General features: G+C 32.5%; 1 protein-coding gene across 4 annotated transcripts in view; it reads right to left on the bottom strand.

Annotated features, from left to right (window-relative positions):
* Positions 1–19,979, bottom strand: part of LOC114349369 (muscle M-line assembly protein unc-89) — a 79,530-nt gene that overhangs the window by 47,834 nt on the left and 11,717 nt on the right. For 3 of the 4 annotated variants that reach the window (XM_028299718.2, XM_028299720.2, XM_028299719.2), the window contains exons 3-4: positions 11,601–12,749; positions 8,501–8,753 (exon numbers count right to left, since the gene is read on the bottom strand). In XM_028299718.2, the coding sequence (XP_028155519.2) occupies positions 8,501–8,753; positions 11,601–12,749 (1,402 nt within the window). The remainder of the gene's footprint in view (positions 1–8,500; positions 8,754–11,600; positions 12,750–19,979) is intronic. The other variant, XM_050648112.1, reaches the window with a different exon arrangement.

The following is a 19,979-nucleotide window of genomic DNA, read 5'->3' as shown; positions in this document are numbered from 1 at the left end:
AAATTTTTAATAAGGTTAGTTTGTTGCCATTTTTCAAGGAGAACGGTTGTTTGATATAATTTTTTAAATATGTCAAATAGAACAAAGTTAATACTGCAGAAGGATATTTCTTTATCAACAGAAAATCTAAACACATAATATGTTTGAGTTGTTGGTGATCAAGAAATAATGTGTGGTTCTAAAAACAATGCGGTACTACTAAGTGAGACAAATACTTCAATTAAATGTGGAGTTTCCTGAGATATAGCGGAGTTTCATGTGTTATAAAAGGACATAGTTAAATGAATGTCTAATAATTAATAATTAAAAATAAACTTCATCGTAAATGTTAATCGTTTCTGGAATGTTTTTAATTTTAAAATGCAAGAAACGCACCTTAGCGGCAAACTTATTAATTCCAAAATTATTTCCAGCACTTTTTTTGTCCATTTTCATGACACACTTTTATAAATAATGTTTTTTATTCTCCTTTTTCATCGTTATATTGTATTTATTACACAGTAGACTCCCTCTATAACAAGAACTGAAATGGCAGACTAATTACCTCGTTATACGCGGATCTCGTTATATCAGACAACAATAATATTGTGCATACATATAAATATTTATATAGTTTTCTAAAATATTAACTTTCTATAGTGAAGCCATTCGGAGTAATATAAGATGCTAAATATTGTTTCCTAGCGGCCATCATAAATTATAATTTTTTTTACAATATTCAGTATGGGTCAATAGATAAACAGAACAGGAAGAAGTTTATTATAGGTAGGCGGTGGATTTTATTACAGAATTACCCTCGATAACCGCACAGATGTTGGGGATTTATGGATACAGGTAGTTGGGGTATTTACTTATAGCCATTACAGCGCTAAAAATAGATAAAGAATAATAAAGGTACAGCTGGTTCCAAAAAAAACTGATAGGACTCTTATAGCGTATTTTGTAGAAAATTGAGCAGTGTACTCTCTTCTTCTTCTTTTTGTTTTTGGTCTCGCTGCAAGGCAATTACCAGCACTATTTATAGGCGATCTTGATGTAGTCTGGCTCCAAGCCATATCAAAATCGCTCATAGGCGTAAGCATTGGGGGTTGTAACCCCCCCATTGGGATGTACTTTGAGCTCTATACGCTTAACACCATAGCCCTCAGAGACCTTCCAGTAGTTGTAACCCCCCCTTTCAGGTAGTTGTAACCCCCCCCCCTAGGATCATCCTGGTTACGCCTATGAAATCGCTGACTATGTTCTTGTAAAAAGCTTTTGATGAGGTGTGATATAATGAATAGGAGTTTAATTATATTTTATTTATTATATTTTGAAGGATAAATACTTATTATTTACATACAGTCACTGTCACTGCCAAATCTTAAATTTGTCAGATAACTTCAACCTTAAAAAATGGCTTTTTGTTTGTTTATTTTATTATTTGTCTGTCATAATAAATATGATATAATGTCAGACCAATCATACACTGCTCAAAATGATCAAATCTTACTAAGAGTCGTATCAGTTTTTTTAGGAACCAGCTGTACATATTTTACGATTTCATTTTTCCTCGTTATATCCAAATATGCCTCGTTATAGAGGTATTCAGTTCAATAGGAATTTCATGAGACATCTAGTGTACCTCGTTATAAGCGAAACATCGTAATAACCGTGTTCGTTATAGAGAGAGTCTACTGTATTATATAATAAGAAAATGCTTAGCGCAAACGCAGTACTGCATTCATCCTAAGTAGGAAGAAGTTAATTTATGTAGTATACTTAGAAAGAACGCAGTAACATGAGTTTTTAGAGTAAATAAAGATATTTTTTGCCAATCTTATGTAAAAATATGAATTCTATGATATTTATTATGTATATAAAGTAGAAAACAAAAAAAAATCTAAATAGTTTTCAACGGCTAGACATTTAAACAAAAACCGATTTTACTCAAATGTGATCTCTCTGCAGATACGGCGTTTTGGCTAAGGACGGCAGTATACAAAGATAGGAGAAGAAAGGAATATTCAAAGGAGGCAAGATCCACACATATGACAACTTTCAGCAGCTAATCACTGAATCAATTCCAACGCAATTATGGCGAACATATCCATCTGCAAAATCTGGTACCAGCAATTGTCTACAACCAAAGCTACTTAATATTCTTTGTCAAAATTAAGGAAAAATGCTTAAAACATATGGTGGAAGGAAAATACTTTTCCTTATTAGGGCCATGAAACGATAAAGAGCTAGAATAGATAGGTACACAGACTTAACGAGAGAGGAAAAACACATACACTAAAAAAAGAAATGAGAATCAGAAAACAACATATTAGAACAGCTCGCAAGCCATATCAGTAAAGGAGAAATCACCAAATACACATTAAAAAAGAATTCAAGCCGAGAATCAACTTCTGAATAAAGAGGATACCCTGTTACAATGAGTAAGACACTTTCAACAGTTGCTGGAAGATGAACCTACTAATAACATAGGACTGGTGTACTGAAATCAGGAATTTTTGGAACCCCCCTCAGTAGAAGTAAAAAGTATTGATAAAAAAAAACTAAAAACCCACAAATATCCAGGTAGCGATGGCATCCCAAAAGAGTTATTTAAACACAGTGGAGAGCAGATCACCAAGGTGATGCAAAATATGGTTTGTAAAATTTGAGAAAAATTTGGTTAGGGACATCAGTTAACCCTAATAATAACACATCAGGGAAAATAAAAAGGCGAATTATAGTAATTGCAAATAGGTGTTATTACAATCTATCAGAACACTTAGCTAACAAATGTCTTTCAAAAAACTCGTATTACACAATATAGAACACTGATAGTCAAAGTTCTCACATATAGATCAGAGGATGAGTGAAAGGTACTATGCAGTATATTCGAAAAATGGCATCAGCTTGATGAAAATGGAGGAAATAACTTTGAATTTGAACTGTAGAATATATACGATCATAAGTTTGGTGCAAAGACAGGGTAGACCAAAGCTCAGGTGGATAGGCGGGGTAACATGGGATGATCTCAGAGTTTCAAAAGTTATTTCAGAAAATGGAAGAATCTATGGAATTCCTGAGCAGCAAATTTGATACTCTTACAGTGGAAAATCAAAATGCATTACGGGAATTGCGAGATATGAAAAGAGAAAATATCCAATTAAAAACCAAAGTTAGCCAGCTGGAAAAAAGAATTTGTGAACTAGAAATCAAAGAATTTTCCTGTAACCTAGAGATTCACGGAACTCAAATCAAAAATGAAGATCCCAAAGAAGTTCTAATGGAAATTGCTAATGATCTTTTATCATGTAATTTTAATAGTCAAGATGTGTCAGACTGCTTCAAACAAGAAACCAAAAATGGAGCAATAATTGTTGCAAAGATGAGATCACGTGATATAAAAACTAAGTTTATCAAAGCACGAAAAAATCGTAAAATGGAATCTAATATGCTGAGTTGCAACAAAAACAAAGAGAATACTTCAAAGATCTATATAAACGAGCAGCTCACCTTTACAAACAGAAACTTGTTTAACATTGCATACAAATTAAAAAAGGAAAGGAAATACAAATACTGTTGGACAAAAAATGGTAGGGTATATGTAAAAAAATCTGATGATTCTGAGCCAATTTACATTCACAATGAGGATATTATCAAAACTCTTTAATATTATTTGTGTGAACATTATAGTAAAATGGAAAATACGTTAGTAAAATGGATAATGATTGTAAATTGCAAATAAAATTTAAACTGGATAAAGTACAGTGTGATAATAGTACTGAGTTTAACATACTCTACCTGAATGCTCAGTCTTTGAGAAATAAGATATTGAACTTTGAAACGTTAGTTGTTAAGTTAAATATGCCAGATTTAATTGTAGTGGCCGAACATTGGCTGAGAGTGGGTGAAGAAACATATTTTAATGTGAATGGTTATAGTTCAGTTTTTGTTTGTAGGGATAAAGAAGGTGGTGGTGTAGGGTTATTTGTTAAAAGCTGTTACGAGTACTCAGAAGTCTACAGATATAATAAAAAGTGTTCAATGTTATTTTTACAGATCGATAGAAGTATTATAGTGGGTGGAGTATATCGACCTCAAGATTTCTACTGCAATGAACTTTTTGATGCACTGGATACAGCACTAAACATATTTGTGAATAAAAAAATTCCAGTTTGGATACTAGGTGACTTTAACATAGACCTTATTCAAGAGAGTATCCCACAAAAATTAGTTTGTCAAACAATTGTGTCCAACGGTTTTAGTATATTAAATAAAACTAACCCTACCAGAATCACCAATCATTCGGCTACATGTATTGATTATGTGATGACAAACACTTTAAACTTTGATGCAACGTTATATATAGTAGATGAAGGTTTCGGTGATCATCAACTGCAGCTATTAAAGGTAAAAAACACATCATTTATAACCACTGACAAGTATTATACAGTAACAACTTTAAACAAACTGAAATTCAAAAATGAAATATACAGCTTGCAAAATCAGATTTGGAATGAACCTGATTCTTTATGTGATGAAATATTACGTGTTTATTTAAATAATCTTAATACAAAAACAATTAAAAATCGATTTCGACAAAAAAGTGCACCATGGTTTAATGTCACATTACATAACCTTGTTTTAAAAAGAGATTTTCATTATAGAAGGCATAGACAATTCCCTAATAGTAAGTTCTTACAAGATGTTTATAAGTCCGTGCAAAATGAACTACTGAAAGCAGTAGGCAAAGCAAAAAAAGACTATTTCACGAATAAATTATCCGATGCACAAGGCAATAGTAAAAAATTATGGGCAACTATCAATCACCTTATTCATAATGCCGAAAATACAAAAAAAACAATAACAATACATGAACTACACTATCAGAACTCGATATATAATAAATCTGAGGAGCTATCAAACCAATTAAACAAATATTTTTCACAAGTAGGAAAATCTCTGTCAAAAAACATAACACCTTCAACAAGCACTCCAATAAATGTATCACCAAAAGAATATATATTTGAATGGCAACAAGTCTTAGAAATTAATGTTCAAGAGGTTGTAAGAAAACTAAAAAAAGGCAAATCTCCTGGCTGGGATGGCTTTGGTGTTGATATTATCAGGGAGTTTGAAGAGGAGCTTCTACCGATTATAACTAAATTAGTTAACCTTTCTCTTGTCACTGGAACAATCCCGAGCTCTATGAAAATGGCAATAGTGATACCACTTTATAAGGGAGGAGACTCAAAACAGCCAGGAAGTTATCGGCCAATATCTCTCTTAACAGCTATGTCAAAGATATTAGAATCATGTGTAAATCTTCAAATCGTAAACTTCTTGAATACAACTGGTGCCTGGTTTAATCGACAATATGGTTTCAGACATAATTCCAGCACAGTGTCAGCAGCTACCGATTTGATTACAGATATATATAGTAACTTAGACAAAGGATTAAGCTGTGTATTTGTATCACTAGATTTACAAAAAGCTTTTGATACAGTTAACCATGAGTTACTTATCTCAGTGCTTGAACAATATGGTATAACTGGTATGTCCTTAGTATGGCTCAGGGATTATTTGACTGGCAGAATACAAAAAGTGCTCTGTAATAATGTACTTAGTACAGCAGAAGACATCACATGTGGAGTTCCTCAAGGGTCTATATTGGGACCAACATTGTTCCTTATTTATATAAACTCCATCTCCAATCTGCCTTTAAAATCAACGCTATTTTTATATGCTGATGATACGGGACTCTTGTATGCTGACAAAGATCCCAAAAAGCTAGAATATGTTGTAGAAAAAGATCTGACAGATATAGATGACTGGCTCAGATACCACAAGCTCTCACTCAATATGAATAAATGTAGTTACACAATAATTTCAAATATTGAAGAACACAGAGAGCTACAGTTAAATTTTGGAAAATTCAAATTCGTTAAAAAAAATGTTACCAAATACCTTGGCTTACACATAGATAATCGACTAACATGGGAACAGCATATATTGAACACGTGTCAAAAAATAGCTCCAGCAGTGGGTATGCTTGGAAGAATTGCTAAATTTATAAGTATCCCACAGCGTAAAATGATCTATCACTCTTTAATAAATTCACATTTGTCATATCTAACTATTGTTTGGGGTAATACAAATCAAAAACAGCTACATCCTCTCATGGTGTTACAGAACAAGGCTGTGAAATATATATTTCAACTGTCAAGACTTCATCCAACTGACGACCTGTACTATCAGAGAGGAATTCTAAACATTGAGTCGCTATACATTTTACAAGTTTGTATATTCATTCATCAAATTAAGCTTTCTCAAACACTTACAAATATTACTCTAAGACGTATAGAAGATGTGCATGACCATAATACCAGACAGGGAGGTAGTTTTCAAACCGTAAGAATGCGAACTACTGGTGCACAAAGAAGTATATACTCAAGTGGTCTGATTTTGTATAATAAGTTACCCACAAAGATCAAAGACTGCAGGCTAGAAAGATTTAAAACTGAATTAAAAGAGTTACTTCTTACTAACTACTACAACAGATAGCTTTAATTGAATATAATTCTATAACAATTTAATAATAAATAATAATTTAATCATTTACTTTAATACAATTTCTTTAATGAATCTATATAGGAAAACTTAACCTTCAGTGTAAAGTAGTCTAAAAAGTTTTATGTTATGTAATCTGTTACCATTATATTTATGTTTATTATGTTACCACAAAACCAGCATAGCTACGGCTCTTGGTTTTTTAATGTATTTTTTTTTGTATATTGTTATTACGTATTTTAATAAATGGAATAAAAAAAAAAAAAAAAAAATGATGAGAAGACAAGTGTTGTCAACTAGAAAATCTAAGCAAGGGACAGAGCATAATGGTGCAGAAAGTTTGAGAAGCTCAAGGCCCTTTAAGGGCATAGCACCATCATGATGATGATCAAGGAAAATACTAAGTTTATGGTCACTCTATTCCTTTTTATGGTGGAATTTTTCAGTTGAAAACCATCCAAATTCACATAATTCATGGTATAAAGAATAATTTCAAATTTAAAGTTATCCTGATGCCTTCTTGGCAAAGACATTTTTAATAATAATAATATTTATGAGCATTTCTATTTATAAAGGTTAAATGCGATTGCCTCAGATTACTAAAGAAATATCATTTAAAACTCACTGCTTAATCTTAAATAGTACACTAAGATAAACAATTATTGTACCAATGCATTTAAAAGTGTATTCAATTTTGAACTAAATAACTTCTTAAATCCATTAGTGAAATAATATAGTATCCTTATATACATATTGTACCACAGATCAGTTCCAAAAACTAAAACTCAAAAGTTTTTATTTGTGACTGTGAACATCAATGTGAGTCTAGTCAAGTCATTGATGGAGAATTATGTACCTTTGGATTTACAGTCGAAAGCTTGAATCACTTCCTACCAAGATTACAAAGGCAAGCTATAAGTTCTAACTTCATATTTCATTGATCATCACAGGCGATATGCACATTATTTGACAAAAAAAATGAACCAAATTTTAACTCTTTGCGGTCAAATGTGATAAGTAAAGTGTTGTACATGACGTTGGCATGTAGTACATACCTACTGAACTATGTGTCACTGTTTGACAAATGAAAGTGCACTGGGGTCGTCGTGGGTGTTTAATCAATCCAATATTTCTGACAAAATTATGTAAAATAGCTCTATCTTATGAAATTCATGTTTTTATACTACAATTTATTGTTAAATTTAACTCTGCTTGAGTTAAATACTTTTTTTTACTCATGTTAAAAATACTAACACGATATTTGTAAAATCAACAGAAACTCTTCATAAACCTCACCATCATCTTGGTGCTACAGCCCTTAAAGGGCCTCGACCTTCTCAAGCTTTCTACGCCATTCTGTTCTGTCCCTTGCTTGCATTTTCCAGTTGCTGACTCCGCTCTTCTCGGCATCTTGTGTTGCCCCATCCATCCACCTCAACTCTTCATAAACACTTCTCTTTAATTGAACTGAAAGCATCTAATTGAACTGAAAGCGCAACGAGCTTATTGTATTTAAAATTATTACCAGCATTTGCTGAAAACCCAAAATGAGTGATTCTCAACCAACATCTATTGAACAATAATTCAAATATCCTGTTAAAATTTGTATCTATTTGCATGTCTGACATGTCAGGCAAATGTCAGACATGTCTGTGGTGCAAATTATTAGTAAATTTATACAAGTAGTAGGTGTCATGTACATTATGCCAACGCCACAAAGGGTCAAGATCATAAAAAACAACAGAAATGTAACGCATTTGTACTTATGTATATGTCTTTATCTACTGATAGTTGGGACTTATCACTAACTTGACATAAATATGTTAACTGCAAAAAAATATGATTCCATTAATTCCTAAAATTTAATAATAAAAAATGGACTTCATAGAAGTTAATCTAGAACGAAAACTGTATTAAACATAGTGAAAAACCACACAAAATATATACTTACACCAACTAAGCTGAACCACATCAGCATCCAATGCAGGCTCATCCTCTTTGGGTGGTGACCTTGCTCTCCTACCATCTCTAGATGGAGACCCACCACGTCTTCGTTTTTCATCTCTTTTGCTTTCTGGCGAGTTACTACTTCGTCTTCTTTTGTGACTCCTTTTGTCATTTTCATATGTCTTAGATTTTCTGATATCTGATCTTGCAGGAGATTTTGATCCCTCTTGTACTTCCATGGGGGTTTCTTTATCTGCCTAGAAGTCAATATATAAAATATTACAATCTGGACAAATTCACAAATGTATACTGATTTTGCACACTTGATTAATAATTAATTGATTGTGATAACCAATTGTCAATGATAAGATAAAAAATCTTGCTATATGTACAACACATATAATCAAAATCATAATCTATGCAGTTAGAAGATAACTATAAATAGTAGTTATATTTAGAATTAATAGTATTCTTTGAAGGTAATGTCTAATAAGTCGAAGAAAAAAAGTGATATTGTGCCGATGTGTGCTTTTGCTCTAGGGGTGAGTTTCACCCCCTTTTGGAGGTGAAAAATATATGTTCGAAATAAGTCCGGAAATGGATAAAATGCCTAATTCTAAGCAACTTTTGTTCTATAAAGTTTTTTCAAGAAGTTAATACTTTTCGAGTTATTTGCGAGTGAATATGTTAATTTTTCTACAAAATAACTACGTTTTCAAACGGTTTTTCGCAAATAACTCAAAAAGTATTTGGTGGAAAAAAAAATTCTTATCAAAAATATAGCACGTAAAAAAGTGAAAAACTTGGTGTATATATTAGGTCACTGTATCTAGTAGAAGCAGAGTTATAGCTAATGAAAAATAGGTTCATATTCGTCAAATTCCAAATCGTATATTTTAACGTGCCATAACCAAAAAACGAAGCACTTTTTTGGGGAAAACTCATTTTAACTTTTTTAAAGTGTTTAAAAAATGCTTATTTTTGTTTAAAAAAAAATTTAGCATAAAAAGTAAACAAGTTACGCTCAAAATAAAGCTGGTCCCATTTTTTTGGTAAGAAATCGGGAAAATCACCCCCTAATTAGCATTTCAAACGAACTTAATTGTTATCACTTCACAAGTTTTTTACTCACATATGTATTGATCATACGATCTGTAAGTTTCATCGGTTCAAAGTCCTTATTTTTGAAAGAGCTGTAGTTAAAAGGGCTTGAACGAGCCACTTATCATGAGTGTATGAAAATTTAGAAACACCGAATCTTGACCAATTTTTGTCTTACAGAAAAACGAAAAAATACAAAATATTCAGAAAAGCAAAGCCGACTTTTTTTATTGTTTAAGACTTTTGGTATCTGTAACAATTTTTAAGTTATTTTGAAAAAAAAAGCTTTCAAAATTAAAATTTTTTAAATTTTACTTTAAAACCAATTTTTTTTTTCAAAAATAAGCACTTTGAATCGATGAAACTTACAGATCATATAAACACAACATAAGTAAAGTAACTTGTGAAGCGGTAACGATTAATTTAATTTAAGTTGCTAATTGGGGGGGTGATCTTCCTGATTTTTTTTGCCAAAACAAAAGGGACCAACTTTGTTTTGAGCTTAACTTTTGATGCTAGAAATTTTTTTTATAAAAACAGAAATAAAGATTTTTTTAAACACTTTAAAAAAGTTGTAATGTGTTTTCCCCAAGAATGCTTCATTATTTGGATATTTCACATTGAATTATTCTATTTGGAATTTTTCGAATGACCTATTTTTCATTAGCTATAACTGTGCCTTTGCTAGGTATAGGGACTTAATATATAAACCATTTTTTTTCACTTTTTTATAGGCTATAGTTTTGCTAAGAATATTTTTGGATGAAATGCTTACGTTATGAGTTATTTGCGAAAAACCGTCTAAAAACGTGGTTATTTTGTTGAAAAATGAACATATTCACTTGCAAATAACTCGAAAAGTATTGATTTGGTGAAAAAACAAAAGTTGCTTAAAATTAGTCAGTTTATCCATTTCGGAACTTATCTTTAACATATATTTTTCACCCCCCAAGATGGGGTGAAAATCACCCCCAGGGCAAAAGCACACATCAGCACCATATCACTTTTTTTCTATGACATGTTAGCTATGCGTATGCCAAATTTCATGTCAATCCAAGCGGTTCTTTAAAATTTACAGCAAAAACCGTGAAAGAATGGACTATTATGGAATGTAAAAAATTACTCTTTGAACAGCTTGTATGAAGCAAAATATCGAAAATTTATACTGTTTGCAGATTCTCAGTAGGCCACGTTTAAAATTTAAATTTCAGTTGAGTATCTTAAAAAATGTGATTCTTTAACCTGTGACTGTGCAGAACTTCAAATCTGTATTTATTTTGATAGCCGAAATATAGGGCTGTCTTCATCTTAAATGCGACAAACTGTATAAGAACAAATAAAACAAAGAATAAGAATATCTACAAACTCTTGTACATAATTTATATTCTAGTCAATTAGATTAACGGCTGGCTGCAGCAACTTTGTTGTAATGGTGGTAAATGGGGTCTACAGGACATTAATATAATATATTATGCCTCGTGATGCACTCAACATAAGTTTATAAATATCTCTAAACACGCAGCCAAAGTGTTAATGACAACTTGTAGTTAAATTATTCTTTTTCTCATGATCATCTTTCAGTGCGTCACAGTTTTTCGATTTCTCTCTAACGCATTAAATTGTATGTGACAGAAAAAAAGGCACGTCTGGGAATACTTCGGTAATTATTCTAGTTCGGTGATTATTCTAGTTGTCGATAGATGGCGCCATAATCAAAAAAGAATTATTTATTAAATAAAATAATAATATTATCAATATAATCTGTACAATTTATAAGACTATACAAATGACAGAAAATACCATTTTATAAATGCAATAGACACAATTGATTTGGTTTTATTCCAAATTGAAAATAAAATTTGACAACTGTCAGATTTAACTAAAATGTCACGTTAGAATAAATGTCATAAATGTGTATTATCACGGACTTACCTTTTTTTCTATAATTTGTGACGCACTGAAAAATGTTCATGAAAAGGAGAATAGTAAATATTAAATAATACCTGTTCTCCATTCTCTTCATCTGGTTTATCATCAGCTTGTTCTTCACCTTTGGATGCCTTTTTCTTCTCTATAGCCTTCAGAGCGTCGTCAAGTTTTTCTTGTGTTTTAATAACAACTGTTTCTGGTGTTTTCTTAGATGCTTTTTCTGCAGCTACTCCCTTTTCTGGCAACTTGCTTGGTACAGCAGCAGATTTTTCTGTTTTAATCTCTACTGGTGGTTTAGGTGTAGGCTGAAGTTTTTCTTGTGTTTTTACAGTTTTTTCAGCACTTAATTTATCATTCGCCTTGGAAACAACAGCAGATGGTTTGTTTGCTGTTGCTTGCGTAACAGTTGCAGGTTTTTCTGTTGATTTGGCAGTTGCAGTAACAGGTTTTTCTGGTGACTTAACCACTGGTGTAGTAGGTTTTTCAACTTTAACTTCAGCAGCTTGTTTTTCTGGTGTTTTAACGACAGGTTTCTGTGGAGATTTAACTGGTGTTGCAGGTTTTTCCACTTTAACTACTGTTTCAGGCTTCTGAGCAGCAGGTTTATCTGGAGTTTTAGCCACAGGCTTTTCTGATGACTTAACTGGTGTTGCAGGTTTTTCCACTTTAACAGCTCCTTGAGATACTGCAAGTTTTTCTGGAGACTTGGTAACAGGTGCTGGTTTTTCTGGTGTTTTAGCCTGAGTTGTAGGTAATACAGCTGCTTTGTTTACAGGTGCTGGCTTTTCTGGTGTTTTAGCCTGAGTTGTAGGTGATACAGATGCTTTGTTTACAGGTGCTGGTTTTTCTGGTGTTTTAGCCTGGGTTGTAGGTGATACAGATGTTTTGTTTACAGGTGCTGGTTTTTCTGGTGTTTTAGCCTGAGTTGTAGGTGATACAGATGTTTTGTTTACAGGTGCTGGTTTTTCTGGTGTTTTAGCCCGAGTTGTAGGTGATACTGGTACTTTATTTTCAGCAGGCACAGAAACTGGTGGTTTTATATCTGTGTTACCTTTTTCTGGTGTAACAGGCGTTTCTGACTTCTCATCTGCAGGTTTTTTTGGTGAAGTTGTTGCAGGCTTTGGTGCTTCGGCAGCTTTCCGTTTTGATGGTGTTTCAACTTTTTCAGTTATAACAGGTAATTTTGTCTTTTCTGAAACAGCAGTGCTTCTTCTTGATCTTGCCTAAAAGTAATCAAAATATAAATTTCTTGAATACACAGTAGGGTGGTGCGAAAAAAGTCAAGTTGATAATTCCGTATCGCTATAGTGCAGAAAAGTTGCGATTGTTAATTACAAGAAAAACAAAAAAATAATTATTCAAATCGGACTTTATCTTCCGATCCCGCAACAGGCCTAAAGATTATGAAAAAAAATGAAATTTTACCTTTTATTCAAAATTTTTTATATATGCTCCATGTAGGTTTTATTTATCGCTATAGTAAAATTTATTTACAGTTTGTATAGTTGAGTAATAAAAAAATAGTTTTACGCATTTAAGGAATATCTTCCGATTCCGCAAGGTCAATCAAAATCTATAAAAATTTGAAATTTTTGATGATTTTGATAAATTAAAAAATATTTAGTTATCTCATTTTTCTGTTACATTGTGAAGCTCTTCGCTTGTTTAGATATTGTATGACAATATTTAAACAACCCAGAACTCACAACGAGGTGGTGGTTGCACTTCTGGGTCCACTCACACCCTTCTCTCCAACCAACCAATGAGTGTGTGTTTTTTACATTATTTACAAATGTACATTCTTCTGAAGTTGAAGCCCTGCAGGTTGTGTCTGGTATGTGTGCATACCACAATTTGTTTCAGTCCAATACTATTGTGAATGCAACTGGTAATATTCTGGACTTGGTGTTGGTTGATGATGCTGATGTAACTGTGTCCAGAGCTAATGAAGCTCTTTTGAGGGAGGGTATGCATCACCCACCCCTGGAATTTGAGATAAAGATGACCAAAAGGCGCCCCAATGATGGTGATTTGGTTAGTGACGGTTTTTATAGGGACTTCAAGTCGGCTGACTATGTGAAAATAACTGATTTTTTGTCACAGTTCTGTTGGGAAAATTTATTTTTAGGAAAAACACTGAATCAAATTGTAAATATTTTCTATGATATAGTTTACTTAGCTATAGAATTTATTCATCCCCCTAAAAAGGTATTCAAAACGTAGATTCCCTCCTTGGTTCTCTTTAGAGTTAAAGAACCTGATAGTTGAGAAAAAGAAAGCTCACAAAAAATATCTTTTATCTAAATCAGTTCTGGATTATCAGACTTTTTCACAGCTGAGGGCTAATTGTAAATTGTTAAAAGCTGAAAGCTACAGAAATCATATTTACTTAACAGAATTATCAATAAGAAATAATTTGAAGGGATTTTGGTCGTTTGTGAATTCATGGAGAGGAAAGCCCTCTATGCCCGCTGTGTTGAGGTATGGTGGTGTTGAATCCGGTCACGGACCAGATATTGTAAATCTTTTGCAGAATATTTTTCTACAGTATATTGCACTCAAATATGTGTCATACCCAGTGACTCACCTACATTTGGTCTTACTAATCTGGCTGGTTTCAACATAACTATATCTGATATTTATCTAAAATTATCAGAACTGGATGCGAATAAGGGTCCTGGTCCTGATGGATTGCCTCCTAGCTTTCTCAAGAACTGTTGTTTTATATTATCCAGACCTCTTTTTCACATCTTTAATCTATCCTTAAATAAGGGTGAATTTCCAGAATGTTGGAAAAATAGTTTTTTAACACCCATTTATAAAGCGGGAGATAATTCATTGGTGAATAATTACAGGCCCATTAGTATAATTAGTGTAATACCAAAGATATTTGAATGTTTTGTATGTGACTATCTTAAAGCTTCACTTGAAAAACAACTAGTAGACCAACAATTTGGATTTCGGAATAGCAGATCAACCGAATGTAACACACTAGTATTTGTGGACTTCCTGAGGAAGGCGTTGGAGAGGGGTTGTAGGGTACATGCACTATACACCGATTTCTCCAAGGCCTTTGATCGGGTCAACCATAATATTTTAATATTTAAACTTAAACAAATGGGTGTTAATGGCCCACTTCTTGAGTGGCTGAGAACATACTTTATTGACCGAGTTCAGATGGTGCGTATCAGGGATTTTGTTTTCAGTGAGATTAAGGTTCATTCAGGAGTACCTCAGGGTTCACATTTGCGGCCCCTGTTATTTAACATATTCATCAATGATATACAAAACTGCTTCTTACACAGTTAACCTCTGCTTTTTGCAGATGACCTAAAGTTCTATACAATTATCAACAATACAGAAGATTGTATTAATCTTCAACATGATCTTGATCAGTTGAGTGAGTGGTGTATGCGGAATGCCATGGCCCTGAATGAATCTAAGTGTCATGCTATTTCTTTTGGACGATCGAGAGACCCAATAGAATATAATTATAATATACAGAATATTCCTGTTGACTGGGTTACTGAAATTCGTGATTTGGGAATTAATTTAGACTGTAAACTTTTATTTGAATCACATTATACGTCAAAAATTTCCAAATCTTTACAAATGCTTGGATTTATAAAAAGCTGCACTAGAGACTTTCAGAATATTGAAGCAATTAAATTACTATATTGTTCTTTAGTTAGACCTCATCTAGAGTATTGTTTCTTGTGTTTGGTCTCCATCTTACAATATTTACATAACAAAAATCGAGACATTCCAACACAAGTTCTTAAGGTACATAGCATATAAACTGGGTATACCTTTTGAGTTAAATCAGTTAAATTATTATCAAATTGAAACCCAATTGGGTCTCTCATTGCGTGACCGACGAGTAATTAAGGATGCAAGGATGCTCTATGGCACAATTAACTCAACAGTTTTGTGTCCTCAGCTACTTGAGCAGGTCGGTCCCCATGTACCTCTCCGTAGAACTCGATTAAATCAAACATTCTATGTTCCTATCCATAGAACCAACTATGCATATAACAACTTTTTATCTCGAGCACTAAGATGGGCAAATATTCACCCTGATTTAGATTTCTTTGCACCGAAGTCTGAATTCATCTCTGGCCTCAGACGTATGTTTGTTGAGTAGTTGTTGGATAGATAGTCATTAATGTGATATATAAATCTGATTTGTGTGATTAAGTTTGTGATATTTATATTTTATTGTATTATTATTACTATTTTATTGTATTTTAATTATTATTGACACATGTATTTTGTATATTGGACTTATAAACTTGTAATCTTATTGGGCAGTAGCCCGTTGAAAATAAATAAATAAATAAATAAATACATTTCTTGTTGATCTGTTTGTGTCCAGCTTTTAAACGCCAACTTTGTATTGTGATTTGGTGGTAAAATCTGGCAGCATTTACCTTGATCTAAGTGTTGCCCTGATGAATCCATCTCTTGATTGGGATCCATGACCCACATACATTGGACGATGCAACCGACGTGACCAACTTTCCGCACTGCTTGACAGCTTGCCGCAGGTGGCATGGATAGTTTTGTACATTCCAATCTGGCATGATGTAATGCAGGAACTTATATCTTCATTTGAAACTCCATGAGGAACTGGTGGATAGAATAGTTTCGCTACATTCTAGTCTATTATTTCAGTGTAGTCCTGAGCTTCAAAATTTAAAGTAGGAGGAATGAAATTTCTAATACTTTAGCCCTTGGCTTTAGTATGTCCGGCGTTTAACGCTCTCCTTAGCCCTAGCTCTCTAATGTGTTTCCTTTCTCCCTAATACTTGAATTTTTGAAGCACAGGACTAAACTAAAATAATAGACTGAAATGTTGCAAAACTATCTTCTCCATCACTTCTTCGAATAGTTTCAAATGAAGATATAGATAGATAATGGTTTAGTTGTAAAAATTGCATTTAACACCAAAATGTAATTAGTTGTTGATAAAAAGAGACTTTTTTCCACTTAAAAAGTTAATGTGTTTTGGTGACCAGTGGTGGAGTGTTCTTTGAATTCAACAAAGGATCTAATTGTTAAAACTTAAAAATGGCTGGAATATGTTATAAGTGTCAGACTTCATGTAATTATAAAGAAGTCAAAAATGAGATGTTTGGATGCCCATGTGATTTATGCAAAAGAGTAATTTGTAAATCTTGCTCTGGCTTATCAGCTTCTGAAGTAAGAGTTGTAGTTATGTCTAATAGAATAATGCCTTTCTTTTGCCCTTCATGTAGGGATGCTTTAAACATACCTGCCCTTATAAAAAAAGTTAATGATCTGGAATTAGAACTCCAAAATTTCTCATCAAGCCTTAATTGCAAAATCACAACTTTAGAGCAAAGGATACTAAGAATGGAGATTTACGAAGCTGATAAAGTAACTCAAAGTTCCAAATTAACTGTTTCAAATTCTGATCATGTGAAATCAACTGACACTGGTAATCATTATGAATCGTTTATAAGTGAATATAGTGAACGTCGTAAACGTGAAAATAACCTTATGTTGTTCAATGTTCACGAATCTGCCGAAGATTTAAGAACAGTTGAAGAATTACTTTCAGGTTTTACTAAAGTATCCATAAAAAAGTTGTTTCGTGTTGGAAAGCAAGGAAATAGGCCTCGACCAATTAAAGCAATTCTGGACAGTTCTGCTAGTGTTATTCGTGTACTAAAAAACCGAAGTCAATTACCTTCAAATATTAGAGTTAGCTCTGATCTTACTATCAGTCAGCGAAATTATTTAAATGAACTTAGGAAGGAACTGGAAATAAAAAAAAGTGCTGGTGAAACAAATCTGACTATCAAGTATGTACATGGAATTCCTAAAATTTTACCTATTAAAGAAAAAAACTAATCTGTAGGGATAAATCTAATTTAAATCATTCAAAGCTATCTGTTTATTTTCATAATGTGGGAGGCATGCGTACGAAGTTGATAGATTTTAGTCTAAGTGTATTATGTTCGAGTTATGATGTTATTATACTTGTTGAAACATGGTTGACAAATAGCTATTCTGATTCAGAATTGGGCTTGGATTCTGATTATAATATCTTTCGAGCAGATCGTGATAATTTTGATCATTTTAAAGATAAGGGAAGAGGTGGCGGTGTCCTTATAGCCGTTAAGAAAAAGTTTAACAGTTTTGCTCTATCTATACCTCATACTAAAGTTGAACAAATTTTTGTACTAGTTAATATTGGAACAGAGAAAGTTATTTTTGGCTCTGTGTACATACCGCCACGGTCTGATCATGAAATATACGAAGATCATTGTAATGTCCTTGATTTTATATTAATGAACAATAACTACTCTAAGGTTTTTATTTCTGGTGACTTTAATCTTCCGAATGTTACGTGGACAAACGATAATTTAGGAGTTAGTTTATTGAACTATCCGCCAAATTCACCAGCTTTACATATGGTCAATTGCTATAGTTTTTACAACCTTTTTCAAAATAATTTTGTGTCCAATAGTAGAAATGTAATTTTAGACTTAATCTTTTCTAATTGTAACGAGTTGAGTGTTGTAAATGCTGCTGATTTAATTTTTCCTAACTCCCTTAACCACAATGGTGTAACATTTGATGTTAATATAATAAATAACAGTGATCCTTTAAAGTACGCAGAGTCATATTATGATTTTAAAAACGGTGATTATATTGGTATGAACTTTTTCTTGTCGGAAATAAATTGGGATTCACTAAATGCTTTGAATATTGAAGACGCTGTGTCTAAATTTTACGATATTGTCAATCATGCAATAAATTCTTATGTTCCTAAAAAAGTATGTAAGACAAGTACATTTCCAATTTGGTTTAGCCCGGAGTTAAAACGACTAATAATAGAAAAGAAAAAATATCATAAAAAGTATAAGATGTTCAACAATTATGATGATTTTATTATTTTTCATAACTTACGATCTGAATGTAGTACACTGAGTAAAGATTGTTATAATTTATATGTTAGAGATTCTGAATTTAGAATTAATAATGACCCAGGCACTTTTTGGAAATATATAAACAGTCGCAAAAAAAATTATGATGTACCTTGCCATTTATATTTAGGAGATGATCAAAGTAGTTCTGGGGAGGAAGCTGTGAATTTATTTGCCAAATTTTTTTCTACAGTGTTCACTGACCATAATACTACCCCCCCACAATATCAATTTGAAAATGCTGGTAACATGAGTTCATGCTCTTTTAACATAAATACTATTTTTGAGAGTATTCACAATTTGGCTCCTAAACTAAATTTTGGCCCTGATGGCATTCCTAACTATCTATTAAAACAATGTGTTTGTACTATATCTAAGCCATTGTGTATACTCTTTAATAAATCTTTGCAAGAAGGGGTTTTCCCTGATTGCTGGAAACGAAGTTACGTAAAACCTATATTTAAATCTGGTTCAAAGTCAAATGTGGAAAACTACAGAGCAGTTTGTACTATATCAGCAATTCCAAAATTATTAGATTATTTAGTTACTAAGCAGCTTACTTGTGAATTCAGCAGTATTCTGGTGAATGAACAACACGGTTTTGTACAGGGTAAATCTACAGTAACTAATTTACTTCTTTATCAGAATGACATTGTCATTGCTTTGGAGAACAAATTACAAGTAGATTCCATCTATACTGATTTTTCTAAAGCATTCGATAAGGTCAATCATAATATCTTACTTGCAAAACTTACAGCATACGGTGTTTCTGGAAGTCTCTTTGATTGGATGCAAAGTTACCTGACCAATCGAAGTTTAAGTGTAAAAATAGGATGTTTTCTTTCTAATGCTTTTACAGCTACATCTGGAGTACCGCAAGGTTCCCACTGTGGCCCCCTTCTATTTAATCTGTTCTTGAATGATGTTCACTCTATTTTTAAGGAAGTTAACTTTTTAATGTTTGCTGATGATGTTAAAATATATAAGACTGTCAATAATGAGGATAACATTTTTCAGCTTCAGTCACAAGTAAATGATTTTTATGAGTGGTGTGGTAGAAATGATATGGAACTTAATATTAATAAATGCTTTTTAATAACTTTTGCTAGATCCCATTCGCCTATTCACCATCAATATTTTATTAATAATACTCCTGTCACACGTGTGAACGAAATTCTGGATTTGGGTATAATATTTGATTGTAAATTAACATTTTACTCTCACATTGACCATACTGTTTCGAAAGCATTTAAGATGTTGGGTTTTGTATTGCGTTCATCAAAAGATTTGTCAATTCACACAATAAAAATCTTATATTGCAGTATCGTGAGATCAATTATTGAATATGGTTCTATTATCTGGTCACCTAGTTATGCATATCAAATCCTAAATATTGAAAAGGTTCAAAACAAATTTTTACGTTTCGCAGCTTTTAAGATGGGTTTAACAGTTAGAAATTATACTTATGATAATATATTAAAGAGATTAAATTTACAA

Source organism: Diabrotica virgifera, chromosome 4 (assembly GCF_917563875.1).
Source record: "Diabrotica virgifera virgifera chromosome 4, PGI_DIABVI_V3a".
In the NCBI taxonomy this organism is placed as follows: Eukaryota; Metazoa; Arthropoda; class Insecta; order Coleoptera; family Chrysomelidae; genus Diabrotica; species Diabrotica virgifera.
Note: the sequence above shows the minus strand (reverse complement) of the source record. Positions and strands in the feature narration are given on the sequence as shown.